At 38.4% G+C, this 24073-nt stretch overlaps 1 protein-coding gene across 1 annotated transcript in view; it reads left to right on the top strand.

The window, feature by feature from the left end:
* The window catches only part of tprn (taperin), a 28459-nt gene extending 4413 nt beyond the window's left edge, over nt 1–24046 (top strand). The window contains exons 2-4 of the mRNA XM_026921689.3: nt 17822–18029; nt 18951–19075; nt 20653–24046. Coding sequence (XP_026777490.1) covers nt 17822–18029; nt 18951–19075; nt 20653–20715 — 396 coding nt within the window. The 3' untranslated portion in view covers nt 20716–24046. The remainder of the gene's footprint in view (nt 1–17821; nt 18030–18950; nt 19076–20652) is intronic.
* Nucleotides 24047–24073: the final 27 nt, after the last annotated feature.

Raw genomic sequence — 24073 nt, 5'->3', positions numbered from 1 at the left:
ATTGTTATGTCATATTCATAAATGATATGTTATAATCCTAGCTGGCTAACTTGAGAGAATATCTAAATAAACCTTAATCATAAATCTAAGTCCTATTCAGATATAAAATCATGTACAAAATAAGATATTAGGATTTGAGTTGCAGATGAAAACACAGCCAAAAAAAACATCTGTTTTACACAGTTAACACATTTAACACATTTAAATGCCCTTTGATTGGCTGCAGTTCCAGTATAAATATATATGCAATTAACTACAATGACAACATTATGAATTGTCAGTACTTTTTTAAGACATATATAATGAACACACGTGATTTTACTATGACGGTCCCTCCCTACTGTCGGTGACACACTTACATTGTATTGGCTTTTATACATATCAAGATCAAGTGTCGCAACAGCGGTGATCTTGTTTCACACTGTGACAGATTTAGACGGCCCCCTTTTTAAATCCCAGTTAGCCATAAGTTCCCATGACCTCTTCTCTCTTTACCTCTCTGTGGTGTCTGTCACGCCTAGACAGGTACAACATGTCTCTCTCTAAAGCCTGACCACAACAGCACGGCTTCTTGTCCCTAGACTCAGCTGGAATTAGGTCTTTTCTTCTCATTTACTTTCTGCCAAGATCATGCTCCGCTTTGAAGCGTTTGGCTGGAATTGGGAAATTGTGGCAACTTTTAACAACATGCAATTTGTGTGGAATCTGGGCAGGGAGGCCATGTGTTTGTTTTTTTCTTTTTTCTTTTCTTCTTTTTGTGGACTAACTGTTCTTTTCCAGTTGTTCCGTGAGTAGCTTAAGAGGCTGATCTTCCACGCTTTTCCGCTCCTGTAAGATTCAGGTTTATGGCCTGATTACTTCACATGCTGTTTGCTTTCAGGAGTTTAGGTTGGACTTTGCAGTTCCTGCTTATACATTTTATGATTTGTGGGTGGAAAAAGTTTAACTGTTCCATGAAAAATGTTGGACGGAAAAGTTTGGATACACAGTTTGGATAGACACAGAGTCAAAATGAAAAGGTGCCAAAAAGAAAGTAAGAAAGGCCTGTTGGAAGCTCCAGATGTTCTGAGACAAACAGAGACCATCCCTTTTTGTGCCCTTATTACTTTTAATAAGAAAGGGTTATTAAAAATAAGAAGGACACAGAACACATACAAGCCAATGTATGCATGTCATCTACATTTTCTGGTCATCTACATGTATGTCATCTACATTTTCTGGTCTGTCCTAGTTAAGGTGAACTTCACCCTATAAGTTTGGACTCTGTTGTCATTTTAAAGCAAAATGTCACTGACATTGACAGGACAATATTTCAGTAATGCACTATAAACGTGAACTACCTTAGTTTGGGCAAGCTGGAATACCACTCACCATTCACTTTATTCTTAACATCTGTACACATGCTCATTCATGCAATTATCCAATCAGGCAATCATGTGGCAGGAGCGCAATGTATAAAACCATGCAGATACAGGTCAAGAGCTTCAGTTATTAATGTTCACATCAAGCATCCGAATCGGGGGAAAAATGATCTCAGTGACTTTGATTGTGGCATGGTTGTTGGTGCCAGACGGTCTGGTTTGAGTATTTCAGAAACTGATGATCTTCTGGGATTTTCACACACAACAGTCTTTAGAGTTTACAGAGGATGGTGTGAAAAACAAAAAACATCCAGTGAGCTGTAATTCTGTGGACGGACACGCCTTGGCGATGAGAGAGGTCAGTGGAGAATGGCCAGACTGGTTTGAGCTGACTGGAAGGCTATGGTAACTCAAATAACCACTCTTTACAACCGTGGTGAGCAGAAAAGCATTTCAGAACATTGAAGCAGATGGGCTACAACAGCACGTCGAGTTCCACTCCTGTCAGCCAAGAACAGGAAGGCTACATTGAGCACGTAATTGCACGGATGAGCAGGTGTACAGGTGTTTGTTCCTAATAAAGTTGACAGTGAGTTTATATATACAATTATCTTTCTCCTTTCATAGTGCACTACATCCTTTCTAGGGCGCTATTATGTTATACCCAGTGTAGTGAGCATACATTGTTAATGGTTCGCCATTCAGCCTGTTTTTAAGGAAGCAGGATTCATGGGTAGTGTAAGAAATATAAAATGGACCTAAATATCAGCGACAAGAAAACATTAATGTGGGTGAATAAATAAAAACAAGTAAACAACCTGTTTATGATCCGATTAGGACTTTGCCTTCTGTAACACTATTTTAAAGCTACTGCTAATGTTTGCTCTGTCTGTGACTGTAAATGTGTTTAATCTTTTATACATTTAAAAAAAACTACACTACTTAAAAAGGCTATCAGTCTTCGCTTCCTCTTTCTCTAGAAACACAAGGTTTAGTTCAGTTTCTGGAAATAAATCTTGTATTGTTCGTCTGGACAGAGGAAGCAGAAAAAAACCCAGTGTGGTTGTGCAGCTTATCTTGTGGAGGTGTTTATGGGAATCGTCGAGGGTTGATGCAGGACGTGGAGGGTTTGTTGTCTTTGAGGTTAAGACTTTGTCTGAGCTGTTCTTATGGTATAAAGAGATGGCTTCTAATTAGAAAGAGTGTGTGCATGTATGTATATATGCGTGTGTGCATGCGTGCGTGTATCCAGCTCAATCTCCGTGGCACATGCCGTCCTGTCAGCCTGTGATATTTATAATTGCTACAGTTGAGCACTCTGTAATTAGCGCTGAATGTTCAGCTTATGGTTTTGAGCTATAATTAGACTCCCACGTTTTAATCAAATGCTTTTAATGAGTAATACAGCGCAGTACTTAGTGTTACTCTTTGCTTTATTTTAAAGTGCTGGAATGCTAAAGGACTTTTGAACTTTAGACTATGAAGTAATAATGATAAATATGTCTCGTTTTGTAGATTCAGATTCAGAGGTGAGCAGTGACGTGTCTGTTTCGACTGTTCTTTTTGAGTGTCTGTTTGCTTACTGTAATGGATTAGACAAAGGTGTGGCTCTGATGTAGCACCTCGTCACATCAGTCGCAGGCAGTGTGCTTAGAGCTCGAGCTTCTGTGTGTGTGTGTGTGTGTGTGTGTGTGTGTGTGTGTGTGTGTGTGTTTTGGGGTGGGAATCAATTTCAGTTCAGTGCTATGACAAGTCAATTGGACATATAGATGTTCACTATATAGGGTCACAGTGCTCTATAGAACTCATGCGCACATGCTGATAAAATGCCAGTCATCAAAAACCTATTTATGCAGGATTATGATAGTTGGGTGCTTTTTTTTTTTTTTTTTATCAAACTAGATACTAACAAATTAATTTGTAAATTGTTTGTAGGACCATTCAAGTTAGTTAGGAAAAAACGCTTGTATCCGGTGAGAGCTTGTGTAAACTTACGTATAAAGAAACTCATTAATGTGAACCTTGAATCGTATAGACAAATTTAAACACAAAAATTTAACCCAAATTAAACACAAATTTTTATGAGAATTTTTTGTCGTTTTCAGCTCACTGTGAGCTTTGCCTTTTTTTTGGGCGTCACTGAATGCAAATCATCCAGCATGTAAATACGTTCGGTAGTTTACGACTGACTGGCATCTTATCAGCATGTTCTCATGAGTACTTAATAAAATCTGTGTCACTGAAACTTTTGTACACTGGGTGGAAATTTTTTAGTCCAATTTCATCTATGAAAATGGTTACACACAGCTTTAGTAAAAGACTGATGAAGAATCATTCAAAATCCATGGTATTTTCATCCCGCACTTTCCCGCCAGAGGACGTAGGACATCGCCACACACACAGGAAGTTGGCCTGGATGCTCCGCCAGTCAGTTTCCTGTCTGTTTGACTTTTTCCCAGGTGTGAAAGTCCATCCTGTTTAATAATTCACCAGTGACAAGCTTGTCTCCACCCTGATCCCACCATCCTAATGTTTCTGTCCTCTAAATAGACATCCTCCACTTCTGCTCCTGTCTTACATCACTTCCTCTTCCTCCTCTCTCGGCCTGCTCCTGACCTTGTGTGTACCACCAAGCTTACAGGAAGGGCAGGCTTACACACACATATGCTGTTACTGCTTCAGCTCATTTGTGTGTGTGTTTTCTTGGTCTTGTCTTTGTTGTATCTGGCATTACGACACAGATTTTGAGCTGAAGGTGATTAAGTGATCTTATGTGCCTGCTATTGTTTGAGTCCATGTTGGCGTTGTGTGTGTCTGAGTGTGCGCGTGAGTGTGTGTCTGTGTCCCACACGCCTGTGTGGCTTCCACAAAGGAGTCAATGTAATTAGAATTCAGCCTCCACAGTGCCACTGTCATTGTCATGTTTAATTCACGAAGTGTGTGTGTGTGTGTGTGTGTGTGTGTGTGTGTCTCTGAAACAGCAGGAGTACGGTATAGAGAGCAGAAGGAGAAAATGTCGAGAGCAGTGCATGTGGTGGAGGGTGTAAAGTCTAGATGCTTATCTTTGAGTATTTTTAACTTTTCAGGGAAAAGAATGTAAAAAATCCAGAAAGAACAATTCAGACCTCACAATGGAAACCTTTAGCGTCGAAGTGTCACTGTTGCAGTATCGACCATGCCTAGTCTCTAGGGAAATTTGTTTTGTAGGCACATTTAAAATATAATGCAAACTGCATTCAAATAAACGCTGCTTCTCATGTGCGTCACGTTCAAGGAGAAACAATTTGCTCTAGCCCCATGCTGTGGTGAATCATGAGTGTGTGTGTGTGTGTGTGTGTGTGTGTGTGTGGCATTTTATTCCCCCCCAAGATGTGTTTTGCTACTTTTAAGCTTAAGATTTTAACTGCTAAGTCTGAGTATTTGATTTTGAGAAGTAAATCATTGAGTTCGAGGTTACGCTTGTGAGTGTAGAGTAATTATTTTTCAATGTCGTTCAACTTAAGTTGATTAGCATCAAATCTAGAAATTTGAAAGGTAATCTCACGATTTTGAGCAGCATGTGATTGTGAAAACGAATTTTATGATTTTGAGTGTTAAGCTTAACATTCTGAACATTAAGCTTATTTGTGTAAAGCATACAGTTTTGAGTGCTAAGCTTGCATTTGTGAAAACGAATCATATGATTTCAAACATTAAGGTAATGATTGTGAAAACTAATCTTACGACTTTGAACTTGCGATTTTGAGCGTTTAGGTTTTGATTTTAATGAAGGAGTGGTGTGATCTCTCTCTCTGTCTCGCTCTCACTCTCTCTTTCTCTCTCTCTGACCATCTCTCTCTTTCTCTCTCTCTCTGTGTCTGTCTTATTCTCTCTGTCTGTCTTTCTCTCTCTCTCCCTCTCTTTGTTTCTGTCTCTCTCTGTTGCTTTACATCTTTCTGTCTCACTTTGTCTGTCTCGTACTCTCTCTTACTGTCTTTGTGTCTCTCTCTGTCTCGCTTTCTTGCTGTCTCTGTCTGTCTCTCTCTCTCTCTCTCTCTCTCTCTCTCTCTCTCTCACACTCAAACTATTTGTGTCTCTTTGCCTCTCTGTCCCTCTCTCTCTCTGTCTGTCTGTCTGTCTGTCTGTTTCTCTGTCTCTTTCTCTCTCTCTCGTGAAGGCCAGTGGTCTCTCCAGCTCTTGGCTCTTCATAGCGTCCTGCTCTCTCTCTTTTTCTTTCTCTCTAATGTCTCTCGTCCCTCCCCCACTCCACACTCATGCTCACTCTCTCTTTCATATATCCATGGTGCCTGTTGCTGAGCAACCGAGGTCAACAGCCATTCCATCCCGTAATTAGAAATTCTCTCTCTCTCTCTCTCTCTCTCATAAACTGGTATAAACACTGTCTTATTAATAAAGATGGGAAAATAATCAATTTTTAGATGCAAGGTTATTTTCTCGATGCACAAAATATCAATTGGACTTTTACATAGGTTTAAGCTTAATGTGTTTTCTTAATTAAAAATGTCAACATGTATTATGTTTAAAAAGTGTTTATGTGGGAAGATTTTGACTAAAAAAACTGGGAGTAACAGTCACATCATGGCACCTTGAACTGAAACTGAACTGAATCCTGAGGGCCCTAGAGACTTTCACCCCTACTTCAGTTTTGTCTTTGGTGTCTTGTGTAACTGAAACTTCCCTGCCTTTAAATCCATTCTTGAGGTGAGAGTGTTAGAGTGCACACATTGTGCCCAATAACTGTAACTAAGTCACTAACGTCCTCCAAACAAAAGACAAGGCTATCGGTCATTCTTTTTACCTCTCACTTAAAGAAACGTGATATAGACATTTTTGAGTGAGATGGTATATTTGGCTGGGAAGGATGTAAGATGGGGTTTTTGGGATGTGATTGGCTTGTGAAAGCGAAACATGGAGTCAGCAAACTGGCATCTAGATCTAGTTTGCAAGTTTGCTGTCAGTAACGGAGGACCACTTCCTTCCCGCAACACCACCACAACTGCACCTTTCAAAGCACTAGTGTCAGCACAAGCTGACTCGGCATTTTCTGTTTGAGTATAACTGGGTGTGGGGCAGGGGAAACATGACATGACTTCTTTTTTTTTCTTTCTTTTTAACCCTCGTTCAAGTGCACATTGACATAAAAAATCCGAGGTCATTTTGATTCACTGCACTTTAGTGGAAGATTATTGAGAAAGAAGAATTTGTGTTGTAAGTGGTTATATCACTGGCTATTAGTATGTAATACATAGTTGCGGCGGTCATGTAGGTTTAACAACCACCAAAAAAAAAAAACTACTCCTTATTGACGTTGGCAACACAAAATTTTTCATTTAGTATGGATGTTTAGACTTAAAGCACTTCACGTGGGTAGGATGAACATTAATGCTGTATCCATCCCGAATCCCACAACCGGCTGTACTACACTCATCGGCATGCGTCTAGTGTCTGGGTGATGGTTGAATGGTTTTTAATTAGGCAGGTAAATCAGCGTACAATTAGCATAGGCGATCTTTTCGGAATCAGGAACATGCAGGTGGAAACAAATATAACTCTCCTACTGGGGCTCAGGAGTGGCACAATAGAAAAGCATCAACCATGTTGTTGGGAAATCGCAAATTCAATCTGACGACGCCATAGCCATGTGTGGCCAGGAGTCTAGAGAGCAAAACTGAGAGAACTCTCTGGGTGGGAGGGATATTATACTCTATCTTCCCTGTCAATCACAGTGACACTAGCCAGCTGTAGGTATCTTTGAGTTCATGTATGCGGAAGAGGGTAGATAGCGCTTTCCTAGGAGTCTGTTACACTGCCATGTGACGCTGCACGAGCAGCAGTTTGAAAAGATGTGGTCGGCTGGCTTCTTCTTGCCCTTGCTCTTCACGGTTGCTAGTTGGCTAGTGCTAATGACCAAATTTGGGAGTAAATGTGGAAAATCAAAAATAAAAAATCTCTCTGCTGCTCGAAAATGTACAATCACGAGAGAAACGAGACAACATGCAGTCAACACACAATCAGATTTAGTCTAACAGTAAAAGATCTCGGCGTGATTATAGACTCTAATCTCTCATTTGAGGCGCATGTAGATAATGTAAGCAGGTTAGCATTTTTCCACCTCAGAAATATTGCTAAGATTAGAAATATACTTTCGCTAAGTGATGCTGAAAAACTAGTCCATGCATTTATCACGTCCAGATTAGATTACTGTAATGCTTTACTATCTGGATGCTCATCTAGATGCATAAATAAGCTTCAGATAGTTCAGAACGCAGCAGCGAGGGTCCTGACTAGGACTAGGAAGTATGAGCATATCACGCCAGTCTTATCTACATTACACTGGCTCCCAGTAAGATTCCGCATCGATTTTAAAATATTACTCCTAACCTATAAAGCATTAAACGGTCTCGCTCCGCAGTATTTAAGCGATATGTTAGTACCTTACGTTCCGCCGCGCCTACTTCGCTCTAAGGATGCAGGCTGTCTATCAGTACCACGCGTTGCCAAAACCACGGCAGGGGGCAGAGCTTTCTCTTACCAAGCCCCAAAATTATGGAATAGTCTCCCAGTTAATGTACGTGAAGCAGACACGGTCTCAGTGTTTAAGTCGAGGTTGAAGACTTATTTATTTAACCTAGCATTTAGCGACTAGTGTTTTTATCAAAGGAGTAGATCTGGGGGACTCGTGGATGTTGAGTTTTATCTCCACACGGTGACTGTGAGTGTACCTAACCACTTTCCTTCTCCTTCTGCCGAGCTACACTCCTGAGCTGCCGGTGATCCAGACCTCCCCCCCTTCACTCTGGACCTGTCCACCGGCAATGCTTCATACTGCCACGAAAACGCTTCAGCTGTTTTCCATGGACTACACCAACACACATTGTGCTCACACACACGCACACTACAGTGTAAACCCATATGAGGATGGGTTCTCTGTTGAGCCTGGTTCCTCTCAAGGTTTCTTCCTATCACCATCTCAGGGAGTTTTTCCTTGCCACCGTCGCCCTGCTTGCTCATCAGAGACGGCACACACACACACTTCACTTTACTTTTGTTTGTGTAAAGCTGCTTTGAGACAATGACCTTTGTAAAAAGCGCTATACAAATAAAAATGAATTGAATTGAATTGAATCACGAGAAAATAAAGACACTAGCCAGACTCGAATAACATTTTCACATATGATGCGAGGACAGAACACTACAGCTCGTAGACAAAACATTGGCCAACGTCTTGCTGACGTTTTGTCAAGGGTGCACACATGATGTGCTACAAAACATTGAACTGGGAAGCACATTGGAGCTTGCCGAGGCAAAATGGTGGAGTGCTTCAAAACAATTCATGTCCTGAGTTGATGTGCGTGATCTGTGTCATGTCAGTCAACATAACAGGCGTTCACAGATTCCTCCATAGCACATTACGAGTAAAACACGTTACAAAGACTGACACACAGCGTGGACGGAATTGTTGATGTCGCTTCTAGGCAGCAATCGTCAGACACACCCTGAGGTGATTGATTATTGCCTTAAGTATCTGGGCTTGAGTGTAAACCTTCTTTTTGTTTGCTTGGTTTAATTGCCACATGCCTCATGGTTACACAAGTGTGAATTAGATAATTGGAGCAATTTTAAGGTGTTATGTAGGTTAAAGATGGTTCGGAGATCATTCGCACGTGTTTAACACAATATCAGACGTGTAAAAAGTAAAAAGCATTTCACTGCACGTCGTACTGTGTATGGTTGTGTGTGTGACCAATAAAATCTGAATTTGTTTTATCCAGTAGTTTATTCTGTGCATCCTGAAATGGGTAATTTCTCTATGATGGCTGATTCTGAATATATATTTTCGTATTTATATTATATGAAAAAAAGGGATTTAACGCACATTTGTATAAAACTGATTCAAGGGCGGGGCTGTGATGTCACAAATAAGAAACTTTTACCTCTACATAGGCAGTTACTGATGTTAGTGATGAACAAATATAAATCTGACTATATATATATATATATTTTAGTCTGCACAGTTATGTAACAATGCAATTTGAGACTCAGGTTTTCCTTAAAATCCCTCGTGTGTGTCAGGCTAGTTTGCTAAAAGATGGCAGGAACATGGTGGGGGTTAAAATTGCATGTTTGAAAATCTTGGCATTTTTTTTATTAAGAAAAAAGCAAAAAATTTTTTGTTTAATATGAAAATATCATATGTCATGAAAATTTGTTATTGTACGTATATTGTATACATTGTACATAACTACCTCACACACAGACACACAGACACACATACACAAACGGCTGCACTATGGACAAACAAACTCTTGCATCTTTTGCACACTGCGTCCTCAAAAAGCTGCTAAGATTCCTCTTTTCAAGCTGTTAAACATATTTTTACATATTTTTACCTATAACATCTATATTCTGTCTAATAGATTCTATTTTGTTTTATTTTATTTTTCTATTTTATTCATTATATTCTGCTTTTATCATATTCTGTTTTATTATGTATCACTGTTGCACTGTGGGACGAGGCACTAAGTAAAAACATTTCACTACATTAATACATCACATGTATGTAATGTATGTGACAAATAATGAACCTTGAACCCCCTTGAACATACATTAATTGTTTACAGTTCCAAACTGTGAAATGAATCTCCGTTTTGATTCGGAGTTGGAATATGATGGACTGATGGATCATTTTTGATGGATATTGATATTGATAATGATATTTTTACATACCTGCTTACAATAACAACACACAACTACTTAAGTACTTAAATACTACTAAAGATCAGTATCACCTGCGCAACCTCACGCTACTTTACATACGGTCCTCTTGCTCCTCTATATATAATGGACTTACTGTGTGTTTCTAGCTATTATTTAACTGTGCGTGGTTGAGTTGCTGACATCCTCATACAAAACTCACCCTGGCAGCATTTCCCTACAAGGAGTCATATTTCACCCTAAAACCGATTTAGTAAAATAGTCATTTTTGTCTCTGCATTTCTGGATTTTACTGACACATTATGATGTTATGAGATGTATAAACAGAGCAACAGCCATTTTGTAAAACAGAGCGAGTCTGGGCCATTAAATCATCATGATATCTATATATATATGCATATCTATACTGTATTTATATTTATCTAGGGCTGTTTAAAGTGAAATATCTCTTTTAAGCTTTCCCAGCCACACACACACACACAGACAGACACACATACACACTCCAGACTGACCTCGAATCTTGTGTTCACTTGCCAACTTCCGCATCACAGTGTACTGCCAAGTGGAGGCCATAATTCAGTGGAGGCGCTCCCCCTTCGTGTGTGTGTGTGTGTGTGTGTGTAGGGGGAAGTGCGTGAAGACACAGTCTCAGCCTTGTCCAAGTCCTCTAATTAGGGCAGAAAAATGGAGTAAGCCCGGCCTATCTGGCTCCCCGTCTCCGAAAGGGTGTCCTACTCCTTATTCACTACAAATGGCAAAGTGCATTATGGGAATCCTATACCATCTAGGGTGCACCAGTTAGCGCACTGTGCGTTATATACTCACCGGCCACTTTAGTAGGAACGTGTGTACATCTGCTCATTATCCAATCATGTGGCAGCACTGCAGTGCATAAGATCATGCAGATACAGGTCAAGAGCTTCAGTTCATTTTCACATCAAACATCAGAATGGGGGAATGGTCAAATGGATGGTTTTATGAACGTGCAGACATCGTCCTTTGTGTGGACACAGCTGTAGCCTGGCACTACCAGTGAAACCATGGCTAAACTAAAGACAGAAATACTCTACACTAGTCATTAGTGAGTGATTTGTAAAGCAAAATATCCGACTTCAGCGAATTCCTTGGAAAATCTCACAGTGCGGATTGTCCATTGTCTTTTGAAAACTCACTTCACACAACTTTAATTCCTTTCTACATTTAGTCCCTACATTAGGTGCTCCAAAAAGGAATGACAAGCCATGGTGTTACATTTTCCTGGGTTGAACTACAGTGCATTTTACAGTAAAGTCAGAAAAAGCAAGGCAGTGCATTCCCACAAGCGACATGAGCGACTGTGGCCACATTCACTCTTGCGAGCCAGATTTCTCGCTTTCGATTGAAAGTCTGGCACTTTTTGTCCCTAACGTGACCAAGAACTTCCTGCTTTCACAGAAACTGGCCGTCTGACTGAGGCGGAACGTCTGAACCTAAGCCACATTTGACAACCAAAACTCCCAAACCACTACATCACAACACACATTCTCTGTGACTACCAAAGATTACTCCTTCAAAGTGATTAAACATGGTGAGCTTTAATGCAACAGCCATCTTTTACAGATGACTCATGATACAAAGATCAGCTTTCAATCTGGCTAACCTGACTCTGGCATTGTTCGCTACTACAAAGAGGTTAAGGTATAATAAAGAGGCCAGTGTACTGTACAGCTAATGCTACCATTACTGATACAGTGCCAGTGGAATTAGCAAATACACCTGCAAAACATCTGCATCCCAAATAAACCTCTTCGTGTTCAACGTTCAAACTGAGTAGTCATTAAACGCTTGAAGCGTTTATTATATTAATTATATAGATGTTGTATAAGAAAATATCAAGATTAGGTTTTATTAATTAAGGAATAAAACACTTCAGGGACATGCCATTATAGGAAAATAATCAATGATGGGGTGGTGCGATGTTGCCCAAGTTACTGTTACCATCCTGGAGTTGATTATTCTCTTGTAACAGCACAACCATTTTCATGTAACAGCACAAATCCTTGAAGTCTTTCAAAGTTTTACAAATTAAATCTACTTTTTAGGCTACTCTTAATTTCGCCTTGTTTTTGTTCTCGTGCGATTAAATCCGAAACCATTTAAATTAACGAGGCAGATGCTAACTAAGCTACCTGCTGTTGAGCTAATATGCAAAAAACAATCATCAACATGACAGAAATGTGAATTCAAGCAAATGTGTATGAAAATATTCTCACTGGTTAAAACTTGTGAACTCTAAAGGTCATGGCATGCTATGCAGTTAAACCTTTTAAATTTTGGTAGTGTGATTTCAGGGGAAGTTGTAGTAGTGGAAGGATTTTTGTCTTGCTGTAAAATAAACAGATATTTTCCCTTTTGCTTTTTTTTCAGATTTTGTTTGTAATTCTTCGATTTGTCTGTAGTTTTGGGCATTAGTGACTGTTCGTACAGTTCTGTGCTTTCGTCTCTCGTAGACCTTGTGACGATAATGAAAGTAGCACATTTGCTTACACACCCAGTCCTTGTGCTGCAGGTCGATGACATTTCAGCAATAGCGTAGCGCTCCACACAGCTTCAGCAGCACATCCTCATGTAATTTTATAGACTGTTATCATTTATGTGGCAGTCTGGGAAAACCCATTAGATGTTGTTGCGGCTGAATTCTGGAAATGTTGATGTCTCACCTTTAAGTTTTCCCCCAAAACGATGTAGAAATGTTTTTATTAACTTTCTAAACTTGCTTAAGATTTCTGCAAAGATCAGGTTAGATAAATAACAAGACAGTTTAACAAACACGGCTATCAAAACGTCTGGAAGCTATGAATAAAAGCAGCTTGTGAAAGATTTCATGGTCATATTTATAATTTATATCTTATTTATTATATGTTAAAAAAATAAATGCAAAAGAAAATCAGTAAATAGCAGTCAGTGTCTAATTGGCGACTGAGTGGAATTTGAATGTAATTTTTAAATGCACTTTTCTCCCTTTTTCCTTTGGGGTAACTATACTAGGGCTGCATCGATACCATACTAGTAGGAGTACATGTTTTTTTTATTGTAAATGTGAATACTGATGCTGAAATGACTGATCTACTTAGTATTAATCACTCAGGGGCATCATTTTATCTAGCTTTTTTATATTGGTTGTTGTCGAGTTGTATTTTTAAAATGTTGTGGTTTCTTAAAACAGTATCGCTATTAGAGAGTGTGAAGACGGCTGACCTGAGCGTTCAGAGCGCTATCATCGAGTGTGGTCTTTGAAAATGAGCACAACGTGCTGTGAATTGCACCTTGACCCGGGCGAAAGGAAGCGTACGTATCTCAGTGCTCAGTGCTCGCAGAACTGAAATGCTCTTACGTGTGATGCGTTCTCTGCACACTCACGTCACTGCCCCACACTTGAGAATACGTGTGTATGTGAGCAGTTCACGCTGCCATTTCAAGTTGTCTGTTCATTAGTGTGACAGTGTGCACTAGGCTTACATCAAATAGTATCACAAGGAGTATTGGAGTATATGAGCATGGTATTGGACCCAATATCGGTATCGATGCATCCCTAAACAAGAATTTAAAATGCTATAAGTTTACTCGTGGTCAAGATATATGCAACAGAGAAACATATTTCATTTCAGGAAAGCCTGTAGTTTTCAAAATATAATATTCATGTATTAGAAAATGTTATTTCAGCATGTGAAGGGTTTTCCATGGTTGCTACCCATAAAGTATCAGTAATGTAGTAATACATTTTGTAAAAGAACACATCATCATGATTAATATAAAGAAGATATTCTCAGTAAAGTATAGCCCTTTTTTGACATTTGATTTAGACTTAAGTGTACGTCCCATAGTTGTACGTTACAAAACCTACTCAAACAAATGTGCATAGAAGAGTACAAGATCAACAGCAATTGTATGTTAACCTTTAAAGTAGCTTATTTCATTGTGCTTAACACATCCTTGCCTTAGTAAGAACAGCTGGTGTGCTAGCTTAGTTGCAGCTCTTAGCCTCCATATGCCTTCCACATGTGTTTACAGTTGGAGCCTCGTGGAGATTAGAGCAGATTTAGGACAGGTCATGCATACTGAGAACAGCAGCAAGGCTCAGGACGTGTAACACACGTGTAGCAGGATGGTCATGTGATTTCCTTGTCATTCTGGAGCAGCTTAAGGAAATTCTTTATATTGCTTGTTGTTGTCTGATTAGTTTAAGGACAAATCCAGTAAGGAACTAGGCAATAGAGATGGGATTGGTGGCAGTATAGATAAAGGAGGCAGAGTTCAATTGTTTCAGGTAAGGATGTTTATGTGAAGTCAGTGTAGGGAAAACAAGCCTAGGATTGTTAGATACAAGGCTAGGGCGCAACCGGAAACGATACTATTCAAAATACATGAACTGTACCACTAATTACAGCAATAAACAAGTGCTCTTGATTATGGGTGATGGGTGATCTGATTGGATTTCTTTCCAATCCCTGAATTAGTTTAATTTATAGTTTTTGTAGCTTGTTAAAGCTTTACAGGCAAACACCACTTATTACAACTACAGAGGAGTCAGACAGAGTAGAAGGACATCAAGCAAGAACAGTTATATGTGCTTAAGGAAGGAAGATCATAAATTAGAGAAATAAAATAGTCATGAAGAAATGCAATATAGTCCAAACCTGTTTTATTGCGAGGCTTTTTTCTGATCTGACATGTCATCTCACTGGCTGGTTATATAATGTGCCATATTTTAGGACATGTGGTGAGACGGAGGCCTGCTTTTAGTTTTAACCAGGCTGGTTTGAGTTTATTTTTATTTTTGAGGTCTCCTCCAGAGTGGGGGTATTATGTTTTGACATTCTTACAGCATGATAACCTAGAAGAAAAATGTCATGATTTCATGGTATTAATTGACCAATTTAAAAAACACACACACCAGCTGTTGTGAAAATTAAAACAAATATTTGTTACGAAATCTTTTGTACAAAAGTTTCTTTGTACATCTTGGTGTATTTAACACGAAATTAAAAAAACTCAAATCCCAAAAAACCTTGTGAGAAAGCAGAAAAATATATCTCTTTATTCTATTGTCTGAATTTTTTGGCCTAGTTGTCGACTCTCAACTGCCTGTTAGTGGGTTACTCCAAAAAATTCACTAAGTGTGTCAAGTATGGTAGCCTTTCGACTTTCTTTTGTTTGAAGCTATTTCGTTATTAATATCGTCCTGCTCCACCAAAATCTGTGGTGTAAAAACTTTGGTTTAGCCCTTTAATCACACACCCACAGTATCTTTATTTAAATGGCTGGCCATTTATATTTTGCATTGTGTGTTATGCATTAAAGCAATCCTGAAAAGTCACAATTTAGAGGTCATCTCCTGACCTGTACGCTTAACACATTTGTTCCTGAGGTTATCACGCTAATGATTACCTAACCTGTATGTTCTGAGATAAAGCATGTATTCACTAGGGATCAGTGTTTATTTTCAGGGCATCATTTGAATATTTAATATTTAAACATTCTGCGCTTTGCTTTTAATAAACTAAGCGCAAGTCAGGTGTTGGGTTATAATGGCAGCTGCACGAAGCAAGATTTGCTCAGTATTTATTATTATTTTTTATTTAATTTTCCAAAGAATTGCCATACAGGTTTCTTTAGTGACAGCTGCAGCATTTTTTTTAAAGGACCATACTGACACATGCAGCCTGTAGCCTGGAAATGCTGTCCTGGAAAAGTCATTAAAAATTCATTTTCATTTTCCAGACCTAGAAAGGTTCTTGACAATTATTAAATATCAATTAGGTTTCGGAAATGCTGTGTAATTTTGTGTTTAACCATAAGAAAATAAATAAATAAATAGCTCTTAAAATTTCATTTGAGCTTAAGTCAAAGGAATTCATTTACAAAAAAATTATCATTTTTTTTTTATTGAATATTCAAGACCATTCATCTTTAATATACAGTCATCTTTAAGATACACTGCTAGTAAAAGTTTAACACCTAATATGTTAGCGATGTAACTTTGAAATTACAATGTTTACGTACAGAATACATTTAAATGGATTAAAAAAATGTCTAATTTACTGGAAAAAATTGACATATCATTTTTAAAAAAATACAGATCTTTTAATATCGACAGTAGTATCTTATCTACAAGCTTAAGTTTTAATGAAGCATTATTTCAAGACCAATTAATTTCTCCAACTGGCAGTTAATTAGTGCATGAATACAGTGATTTAAGTCTTTGGTTGGGCATTAGTTTATTATTTACCTTATTCCTATCTACATTTGAGGGCGTCCTGCACATCTTTTAAATAGAGAAATGGAAATTGGACCGCTATATTACAATTTACCTACAAACCAGAAATTTCCTAAATGTTTAAAAATGCAACAGGAAAACACTCTAAAGGCATGTTTTTGAATCCTTCAGTCCTTCTCGGATTGATCTACAGAAGGCAGTTACAGCAGATGAGACATCAAGAAGAATGTGCGAACGATGGCCAAGCAATAAGGCAAGGGTAGAGATATGAGGAGGAATGTGTGCTTAGGGCTGAATATCACAGCAGACGAGATCCAAAAGCTGTTCAGAGGATATGAAAGAGGTCACGGGTAGTTACAAGGCAAAAGGCTGGACTTATTAGAAAAAATATAGAAAATAAAGTTATTAGAAAAATATAATATTTATATCTGTAGAAACTTCATCATGCAGCAAGACAATGACCCAAAACACACAGACCAACACAACAACGAACTTCATCAGGGGGAGAAGAGGCAGGTTTTAGTCGGGCCAAGTCACGTTGCAAACTTTTGAGCTATTAATAAGATATTACTCATATCATAAGAATCTTAAGAGAGGGTGTACAAACTTCTGCACTCATTGTGCAAATGCATTTTTACAGCTTTAATTTAATGCAGCACGTTGTTGCTGCTGTAATTGTGGACATAAATAAAGTGTGTTAAACGCATTTCACCCCACAGTGCTGTTGAACGGTGACGTTTTCTGTGAGATGTTTATGTAGCGTTTTTGGAAGGAGTCTCCAGTGTCAGCACTTTGTTAAAGCAAGAGTTAAGCTGTTCTTTTAAGTTTTCCGACATGGGAAAGGCTTTGTGGTTTTTAGGTAGCACAACAAACTTCTGGTTTTTTTTTTTGTTTGTTTTTGCGTTATTAACTTCAAGAGAGAGAAAAAAAAGAGAGAGGCCAGTGAGGGAACAACTGTTCATAGCTGCTATAATGTTAGTGCTAACAGGAACTAGCTTGTTTTATGGACATTCCACACCACGAAATGTAACAATAAATGGATAAAAAGTATGGTGTGTTCTTCTTTAGTTTAAAAAAAATGTATTTGCTGGCAAACTGCCGAGGAATAAAAGAGGAATAAAACACTTCTGAACATGGTTTTATTAGAAAATAATCAACGCTGAGGTGGTAACGACACTACACAACCTTGTTGTTGATTATTTTCTAATAACAGCACACCCCGTATGTGTTTCATTTCTTACTTATTGAACAAAACTTGGGAATGTGTGCATGGTAACATTTGAAAACTTTACCTGTGGTATTGAATAGCTAAGATATTTAGTAACGGATCGCGAATAAAGCATCACATCACCTGTTGTTGATTATTTTCCTATAACAGCACATGCCCAAGTGTTTTTCCCCCCTTACATACTTAATACTTAATTCATTACTCTGTCCTGCACACGACAAACCCAAAAGGTGACTCTGTTGTTTTTTTCTTCCTCCGTAGCTGAAGATCTCTTTTAATGAGTCGAGCCTGCAGAGCACCTTCGAGTACCCGTCCGAGAGCAGCGTCTGGGACAGCGGCGAGGAGGAAGAAGAGGGGGGAGGAGGAGTGGGAGGAGGAGAGGAAGAAGGTGGCATCAGCATGGAAAGGATCCACATCCCGCGGCCGAGTTACACCTCCAGCCCAACCGGTCACAGCCCAAACAGCACTGGTGAGACAGTGAGGAAACGAACAGAATTAGAGGAAGAGAAAGAGGGATGAGCAGGCCAGGAAATGTATTCAGCCTGGGTTAATGATACGCTTTCTACTCTTGCGGCTTGGAAGGAATTCCTGTTTGAGGAAATGCTCACTGATTCAGGGTCAGTTTAGTAGCAGTGTTCGTGTCGGCTAAATTTAGACGCAGCATGCAGAGTGTAATGAAATACTCTTACCGCTCAGTCCTGACACCTGCTGGTCAAATGTGGTGAGAAACTAAAAATAACCCTGAAAAGTTGATTAATTACATTCCTAATTTAAGGGCCAGGAGAAGAAAATTCTGTCTTTTAAAGTATAAAATATAAAATATTTAGATAAAATATTCGTTGGTGATATTGCTAGTGTGGTTAAAATTATTAGTCAGCCCTGTGAGGAAGTGAAACTAGTTAACTCTTAGGGGGTAAAAACTAATATCTATGAATATGAATTGGCACAATAATGAAATTATTAAGATTCAGCAATGCATTATATCACGAGGTCTTACTGATGGCATTTCATTCAAACCGAAAAACACTAAACTTCCTGTTCTGTCATCGAAAATACGTTTTCAGTCTATCTAGTTCCTCCTCCAAACACATTTTGGGTGAAAATAGGATGATTAAATAATCCACCTTGTCATTCATTACCTATGACCGTATTTGACACTCGCCTTCTCTTTCACTGCTACTGAAGTATTATGGAAGTGTCAGGAAAAAATATCAGCCCAAATGGAGAGCAAATCTAGGAAGAGTGTCACTCCATGTACTCATCAGACACAACTGTTCAGTACTGTTATGTTGGGATTGATTTTTTATTTATTTATTTATTTTTTTCGAAAATTCATTCAAGCCATATTTATTAGGATGTTAATTCCATGAATGTCATTTTCTGTCATCAGATCTATCCAGCTACACTCCAAAGCACTCTGTGGACTTCACTGCCTGGCAGGAGAAGAAGCTCAGTGACTCTACAGACCCGGTTGATGCAAATTCCCATCCTGCTGACATGTCAGATGAGGTGATGGTGAGTCACCTGTTTATTCAGCCTTCTGGAAAAGTACAGAACGATTTTAAAGAAAAAATATGGATTTTTTTTTTTTGTGTGAAAGTAATATGTTCTCAAAACACAAAGTATATAAATATAAATAAAGAATATAAGAATATAATCTGTTTCTTGACAAATATTGCTATTTCATGCAAAAAACTGAACACAGTATACAACTGAAACTGGAAAAAGTCTTAAGAAGACCTTTGTGAAGTCGCCCTCACCTGTATAAAACAATTAAGAAAACTCATTGGCATTTAAAAATGAAATGCAGCTAGTGTTTGTGCTGAGTCGGGTTTTTGAGATATTATATCATTATACATCACTGTAATGTAAATATTGTTCATCAGTATGTCATTTTATTCAGTTTTATTTCAGTCATCACACTTAACATTCCTCTTTATTCCTCTATATGTTACAATGATATTCGTTTCATGGTGTTAGGCAAAATCACCCAGGAAATCGCGTATATTAATAACTTTTTAAATATGTCTGATATGTATGGAATAAAACACTTAGGGATGTGTTGTTGTAGGAAAGTAATCAATGACATTGCTGTTGATTATTTTCCATTAACAGCATTAGGTTTTTTTTTTTTAATTCCTCTTAAAACACAGTAATTTGCCATTTTTTAAAATACATCATACTTTACACATCATATCTTTTTATAGTTACGTTTAATGTTGTGGAACGTCTGTGAGAAAGTTCGTTCCTGTTCTCACTGACGTTATACGGCTATAGTCATTTAACGTCAGCATTCTCTCTCGTTTCTCTTTCTTTACGTTAATTTACGAAACCACACAGCATAAACTCCTGCGTCTTGAAGACTTCCTTGTAGTGGAAGACTCCTTCTCCTTCTGTAAATGTTAAATAAACCTCTCCTTACACAATCCTTCACGTTTTTATTAATCCATTTATTATTCGTCTTAGATTGCGTAGAGCCTTGTTTAGAAATGATAACGTTAATGTAAACCTTGGAGCCGGCACTACTGTCAGCTGTTATAGAAAATTTATCAACACCTGACTAGTCAGGATGGAGAATTCAACTGTACTGTGGTGTAAAGCTATTTTTAAAGCACAAGGTCAACCATTACTGTACCGCATTGATGAAGTTTGCAAATACAATGCCTCAATATTTCCATTCTCCATCCTGTTAGTCCTGTGCTTCATTACAGTGAAGAATATCCACATAACGTGTTCTATTCCCGTCAGTAATCAGTCATTTTTGTATGATGCAAGCATATGTAGGTTACATGCTTGCATCATACAGATATTTAAGTTGTTTAAACGTAAGCCATAGACTTAGACTGAAACTTAGCTGATAAACCAAACCAGTACAAACAAATTTCTACGGCACGAAATCGGCCCAAGTATTCAGTTCCTTTTTAGAGATTAGATCCAAATTACATGGTTGTTCTTAAAAATTTCTAGAATTTATTTAAAGAGGAAAAGACAAAACCCATGTTATTTTTCTGATCAAAAATGTAATCAAATCTAATTGTTAATTTAACCCGCTAAATAACTTGTGTCTTCTGCCTTTTTTTTTTTTCCTCAAGTTGACGCCAGCAGACAGCTCCTCTCTCTCCGACTTCAGCAGCGAACCGGCTCTATATTTCTAAATTTCCTCAGAACCCTGGAGCACACGGGACCAACCACCAGCCTGGACAACTCACAACCACACACACACACACACACACACATACATACACACACATATACATACACACACAGATAGAGACAAGAACCAGTAGCATTCATTCCAATGAGCGGTGTTTCCATTCCATCTCTGCTGAGGTGTTACCGGCCAACCTGTACGGTTGATCTGATTTGCTCTTGACTTCCTGTCTCCATGTGCTTTATGTACTGAGAGAGACTATTAAAAAACATTTTAAAGGCTTAGATGTAGCCTTTCTGTGTCTCGCCCTCTGTATCCGTGTAGCACTGTTCACCTCATAAAAGTGACCAAATTTCCTAAACATGGAGGAAGAAGCTCGGACTCAGCTGATGTAAATAAAAAGACTGACAAGGATAAGGACAAAAAAAGGAAATAAAAAGAGACAGTACATATAGCAGTACGCAAGAAGTGAAAGGGTGCCACAGTTCTTGTTCTTTTTGTTCTTGTTCCACCACTTCTACTGTTCTGTATATGTTTCACGTTTCCTGGATGTCTGTGTTGTGCAACTTGTCCGATATGAAGCTCCTATTCAGTGACCTCGCACATCTAGTTTGCTCATTTGAGTCAGATTCGTGTTATATTTGACGTTTTTACAGCAAGCAGCTCATAAAGCCTGAGTTATGCTTTAATCTTAACAGGCAGGGCGGGATGTAAACAACAAAACGTGATATGTGAAAGTGCACGGTTTTTACTGTTGTCCATGAAAATAAAAGGTTGGCACGTAGACTGAGATCAGGGCCGTGCCGATTTCACTGCAGCCTCAGAGATTGATTAAAGTGTGATGTAACATTTGTTATTTGGGAAATGTACTTAAATTAATAGATTCTCTGGGCAGTAGTTAAGGCATTGGGTGACTGATCAGTAGGTCATGCTTTCAAATCCCAGCACCTCCAAGCTGCCACTGTTGGGTCTTTCAGCAATCGCTAAACTACTTAGATGTATCTTGTCACACTTGTAAAGAAGAGTAAATATTAGCAAACCTGGTCTCAGACTTAACACTGCACTGTGATAAATAGTGATGCCTGACTTGACTCAGTGAAGCTTCTCTTTGTATGAACCGACTCCTTTTATTGAATCAGTTGAACCACTTTACAAGTCCATCCAAAAAAAAAAAAGACACTGGTTTAAGAATAAACCAAAACACCACATAGTCTAACATCCTAAAAGCAACTATTTTCAGTTCATTTGTATGCTATGTGCATGTCAGACCATGTAGTGGCTCCGTGCACTGAACTCTAACAAGCGAATCAAAATGAGCCGAATTGAGCTGATCATGAACACAGATTGAGTCAGATGATCGACTCGCTCTGTGAACCGAATAACTCTGTTGTCAGCTATGTTTGAATATAGGAACCAAAAAAGAAATGTGCAGATCCAAAGGTCCACTGTGATGTGTGATGAACTCAATCACTGAGTCGGGGTGAATCAGTTGGTGAATCAGTTTCTGTTATGTTTTACTTGAAGTCCAGTGAAAATGAGCTGATCCCACAAACCATTGCAACATTGGGCTACTAGTACAAGAGTCTGTTGTAAAAGTTACACTAAAATATGTGGATTAAATGAGAAAGCATGTTGTGCTTGATATTTTTAGTAATGTTTGTTTATGTGTTGTTTAGCTAGATTGTAGTTTAAATAAAGAAGCAGCTAGAAATGTATAAGGAGCAGTTTGGAGGTTTTATGCTCCCCGTCCAGGCAAAACTGAATCAGTCAAGTAGGAGTTTGATTCAGTCAAATGGAGAGTTTGAAAGAATCAAACTTCCCATCACTAGCAAAAGAGGCGTTTTAAAATACATTTATTGGAGGCGGAGCTGCTGTCTGTTTTGCACTGCCTATTCATTCACATGTCTGTCTATACCAGCCAATCACTGTGGAGGTGGGAGGGAACTTTTTATAAGCGACTTTTACAAACTGCCTTGCTCAACCCTGTGTTCAGATGGAAGCATAACTCAGACTTTAGGGGCAACCAAAAGTAAAAAGTAACATCACTGATGTTTTCTGTGATACAATGCAACACTTTAGATATGCAGCTATTATTGCGTAAACAACCAGCTCTAATATATTTACAACACTGTCTTGAATGAGATATAACACTGTGTCAGTGATGTAACAGCGTATCGAACACCACAGTATTGTTCACCGATGCCAACAGACATTTTCTCTGGTGTTAGACGTCATTTTTACATGTGGTGACATCACTATGTAAGGTTATGTAAGCAGGTTAGGGTTTTTTCTTTGTCCTGCTCACTATATGACTTTCTGAACGCAAAACTCTTTCACATTCCAGTGAGCAAAAATGAACAGCTACTTCAGTCACTTTCATAAATGAGACGATGTGCGTGTGCGCGTGAGGACGAAAAGACTGACTGGACACACAATGCCAACTGACCCCAGTGTGTGTGTGTGTGTGTGTGTGTGTGTGTGTGTGTGAGTGAGAGAGAGAGAGAGAGTTTTTCATTAGTCTCGATATGCTTCTTTGGCCAGTATTGATGCAGAGATTCTACACTCTTGGGACACACTTTCATAATTTATTTCATAAATGAGAAATTTTATTATTTTAGATCTTTTAGTATCTTTTTAGGAATTTTAGCTAGAAGTTCTACACATCTGCTGTAGCATTAAGGTGCTTTATTTAAAAAAAAAAAAATGAAAAAAAATGAAAAAAACTTGACTTTTACTTTCATGCATTTGCACTGTTTTTTTGTTTGCTTTATTTTGCACCTTGTGTAGTCTTGCTTAAAAGGTTGAGATGGTTGGGGAAGTGTTGCTGTCATGGATGGACTAATTTTGGGAAATTACAGCCCTAATGAACACCGAAATGGCAGAGATAACAGTTAAGTAGTAATGTTCCTCTAGTTCCCACAGGAAAAAAAGTTGCCATAGCTGTCAGATATTTTGCATCGATGCTTCATTCCACTAACAGCTTGATTAGTAAGTAAAAAAAATAGCAACTCTGAAAAACGTTAGGTAAAATGTTAAGAGTAGATAGCATAGGGGTCTTCAGAGAAAAGGTTAGGACCCTGTGCCTTTACGTATGAGGTAAAAAGTTGAATAAAACCGTCCATCCACTCTTCCACACCTCCCCCTGTTTATTTTCATGGTGGAAACAGGTTGCTGTTTGTACTGTACGTTCAATTTTATTTTCTTGTATTTCTGTCCTTGGCTAAATTTACATGTACATCGTGTCATTGATTTCAAAGAAGATTTAAAAACAAAACAAAACAAAAAAAAAAAAACTGTTAAACATGCACACAAATGTTCAATAAAGTGAAGGCGGTTATTGGGGTCGGTTGTGACAACCTTGA

This window comes from Pangasianodon hypophthalmus, chromosome 27, assembly GCF_027358585.1.
Source record: "Pangasianodon hypophthalmus isolate fPanHyp1 chromosome 27, fPanHyp1.pri, whole genome shotgun sequence".
In the NCBI taxonomy this organism is placed as follows: domain Eukaryota; kingdom Metazoa; phylum Chordata; class Actinopteri; order Siluriformes; family Pangasiidae; genus Pangasianodon; species Pangasianodon hypophthalmus.
This window is presented reverse-complemented; position numbering and strand designations above follow the sequence as displayed.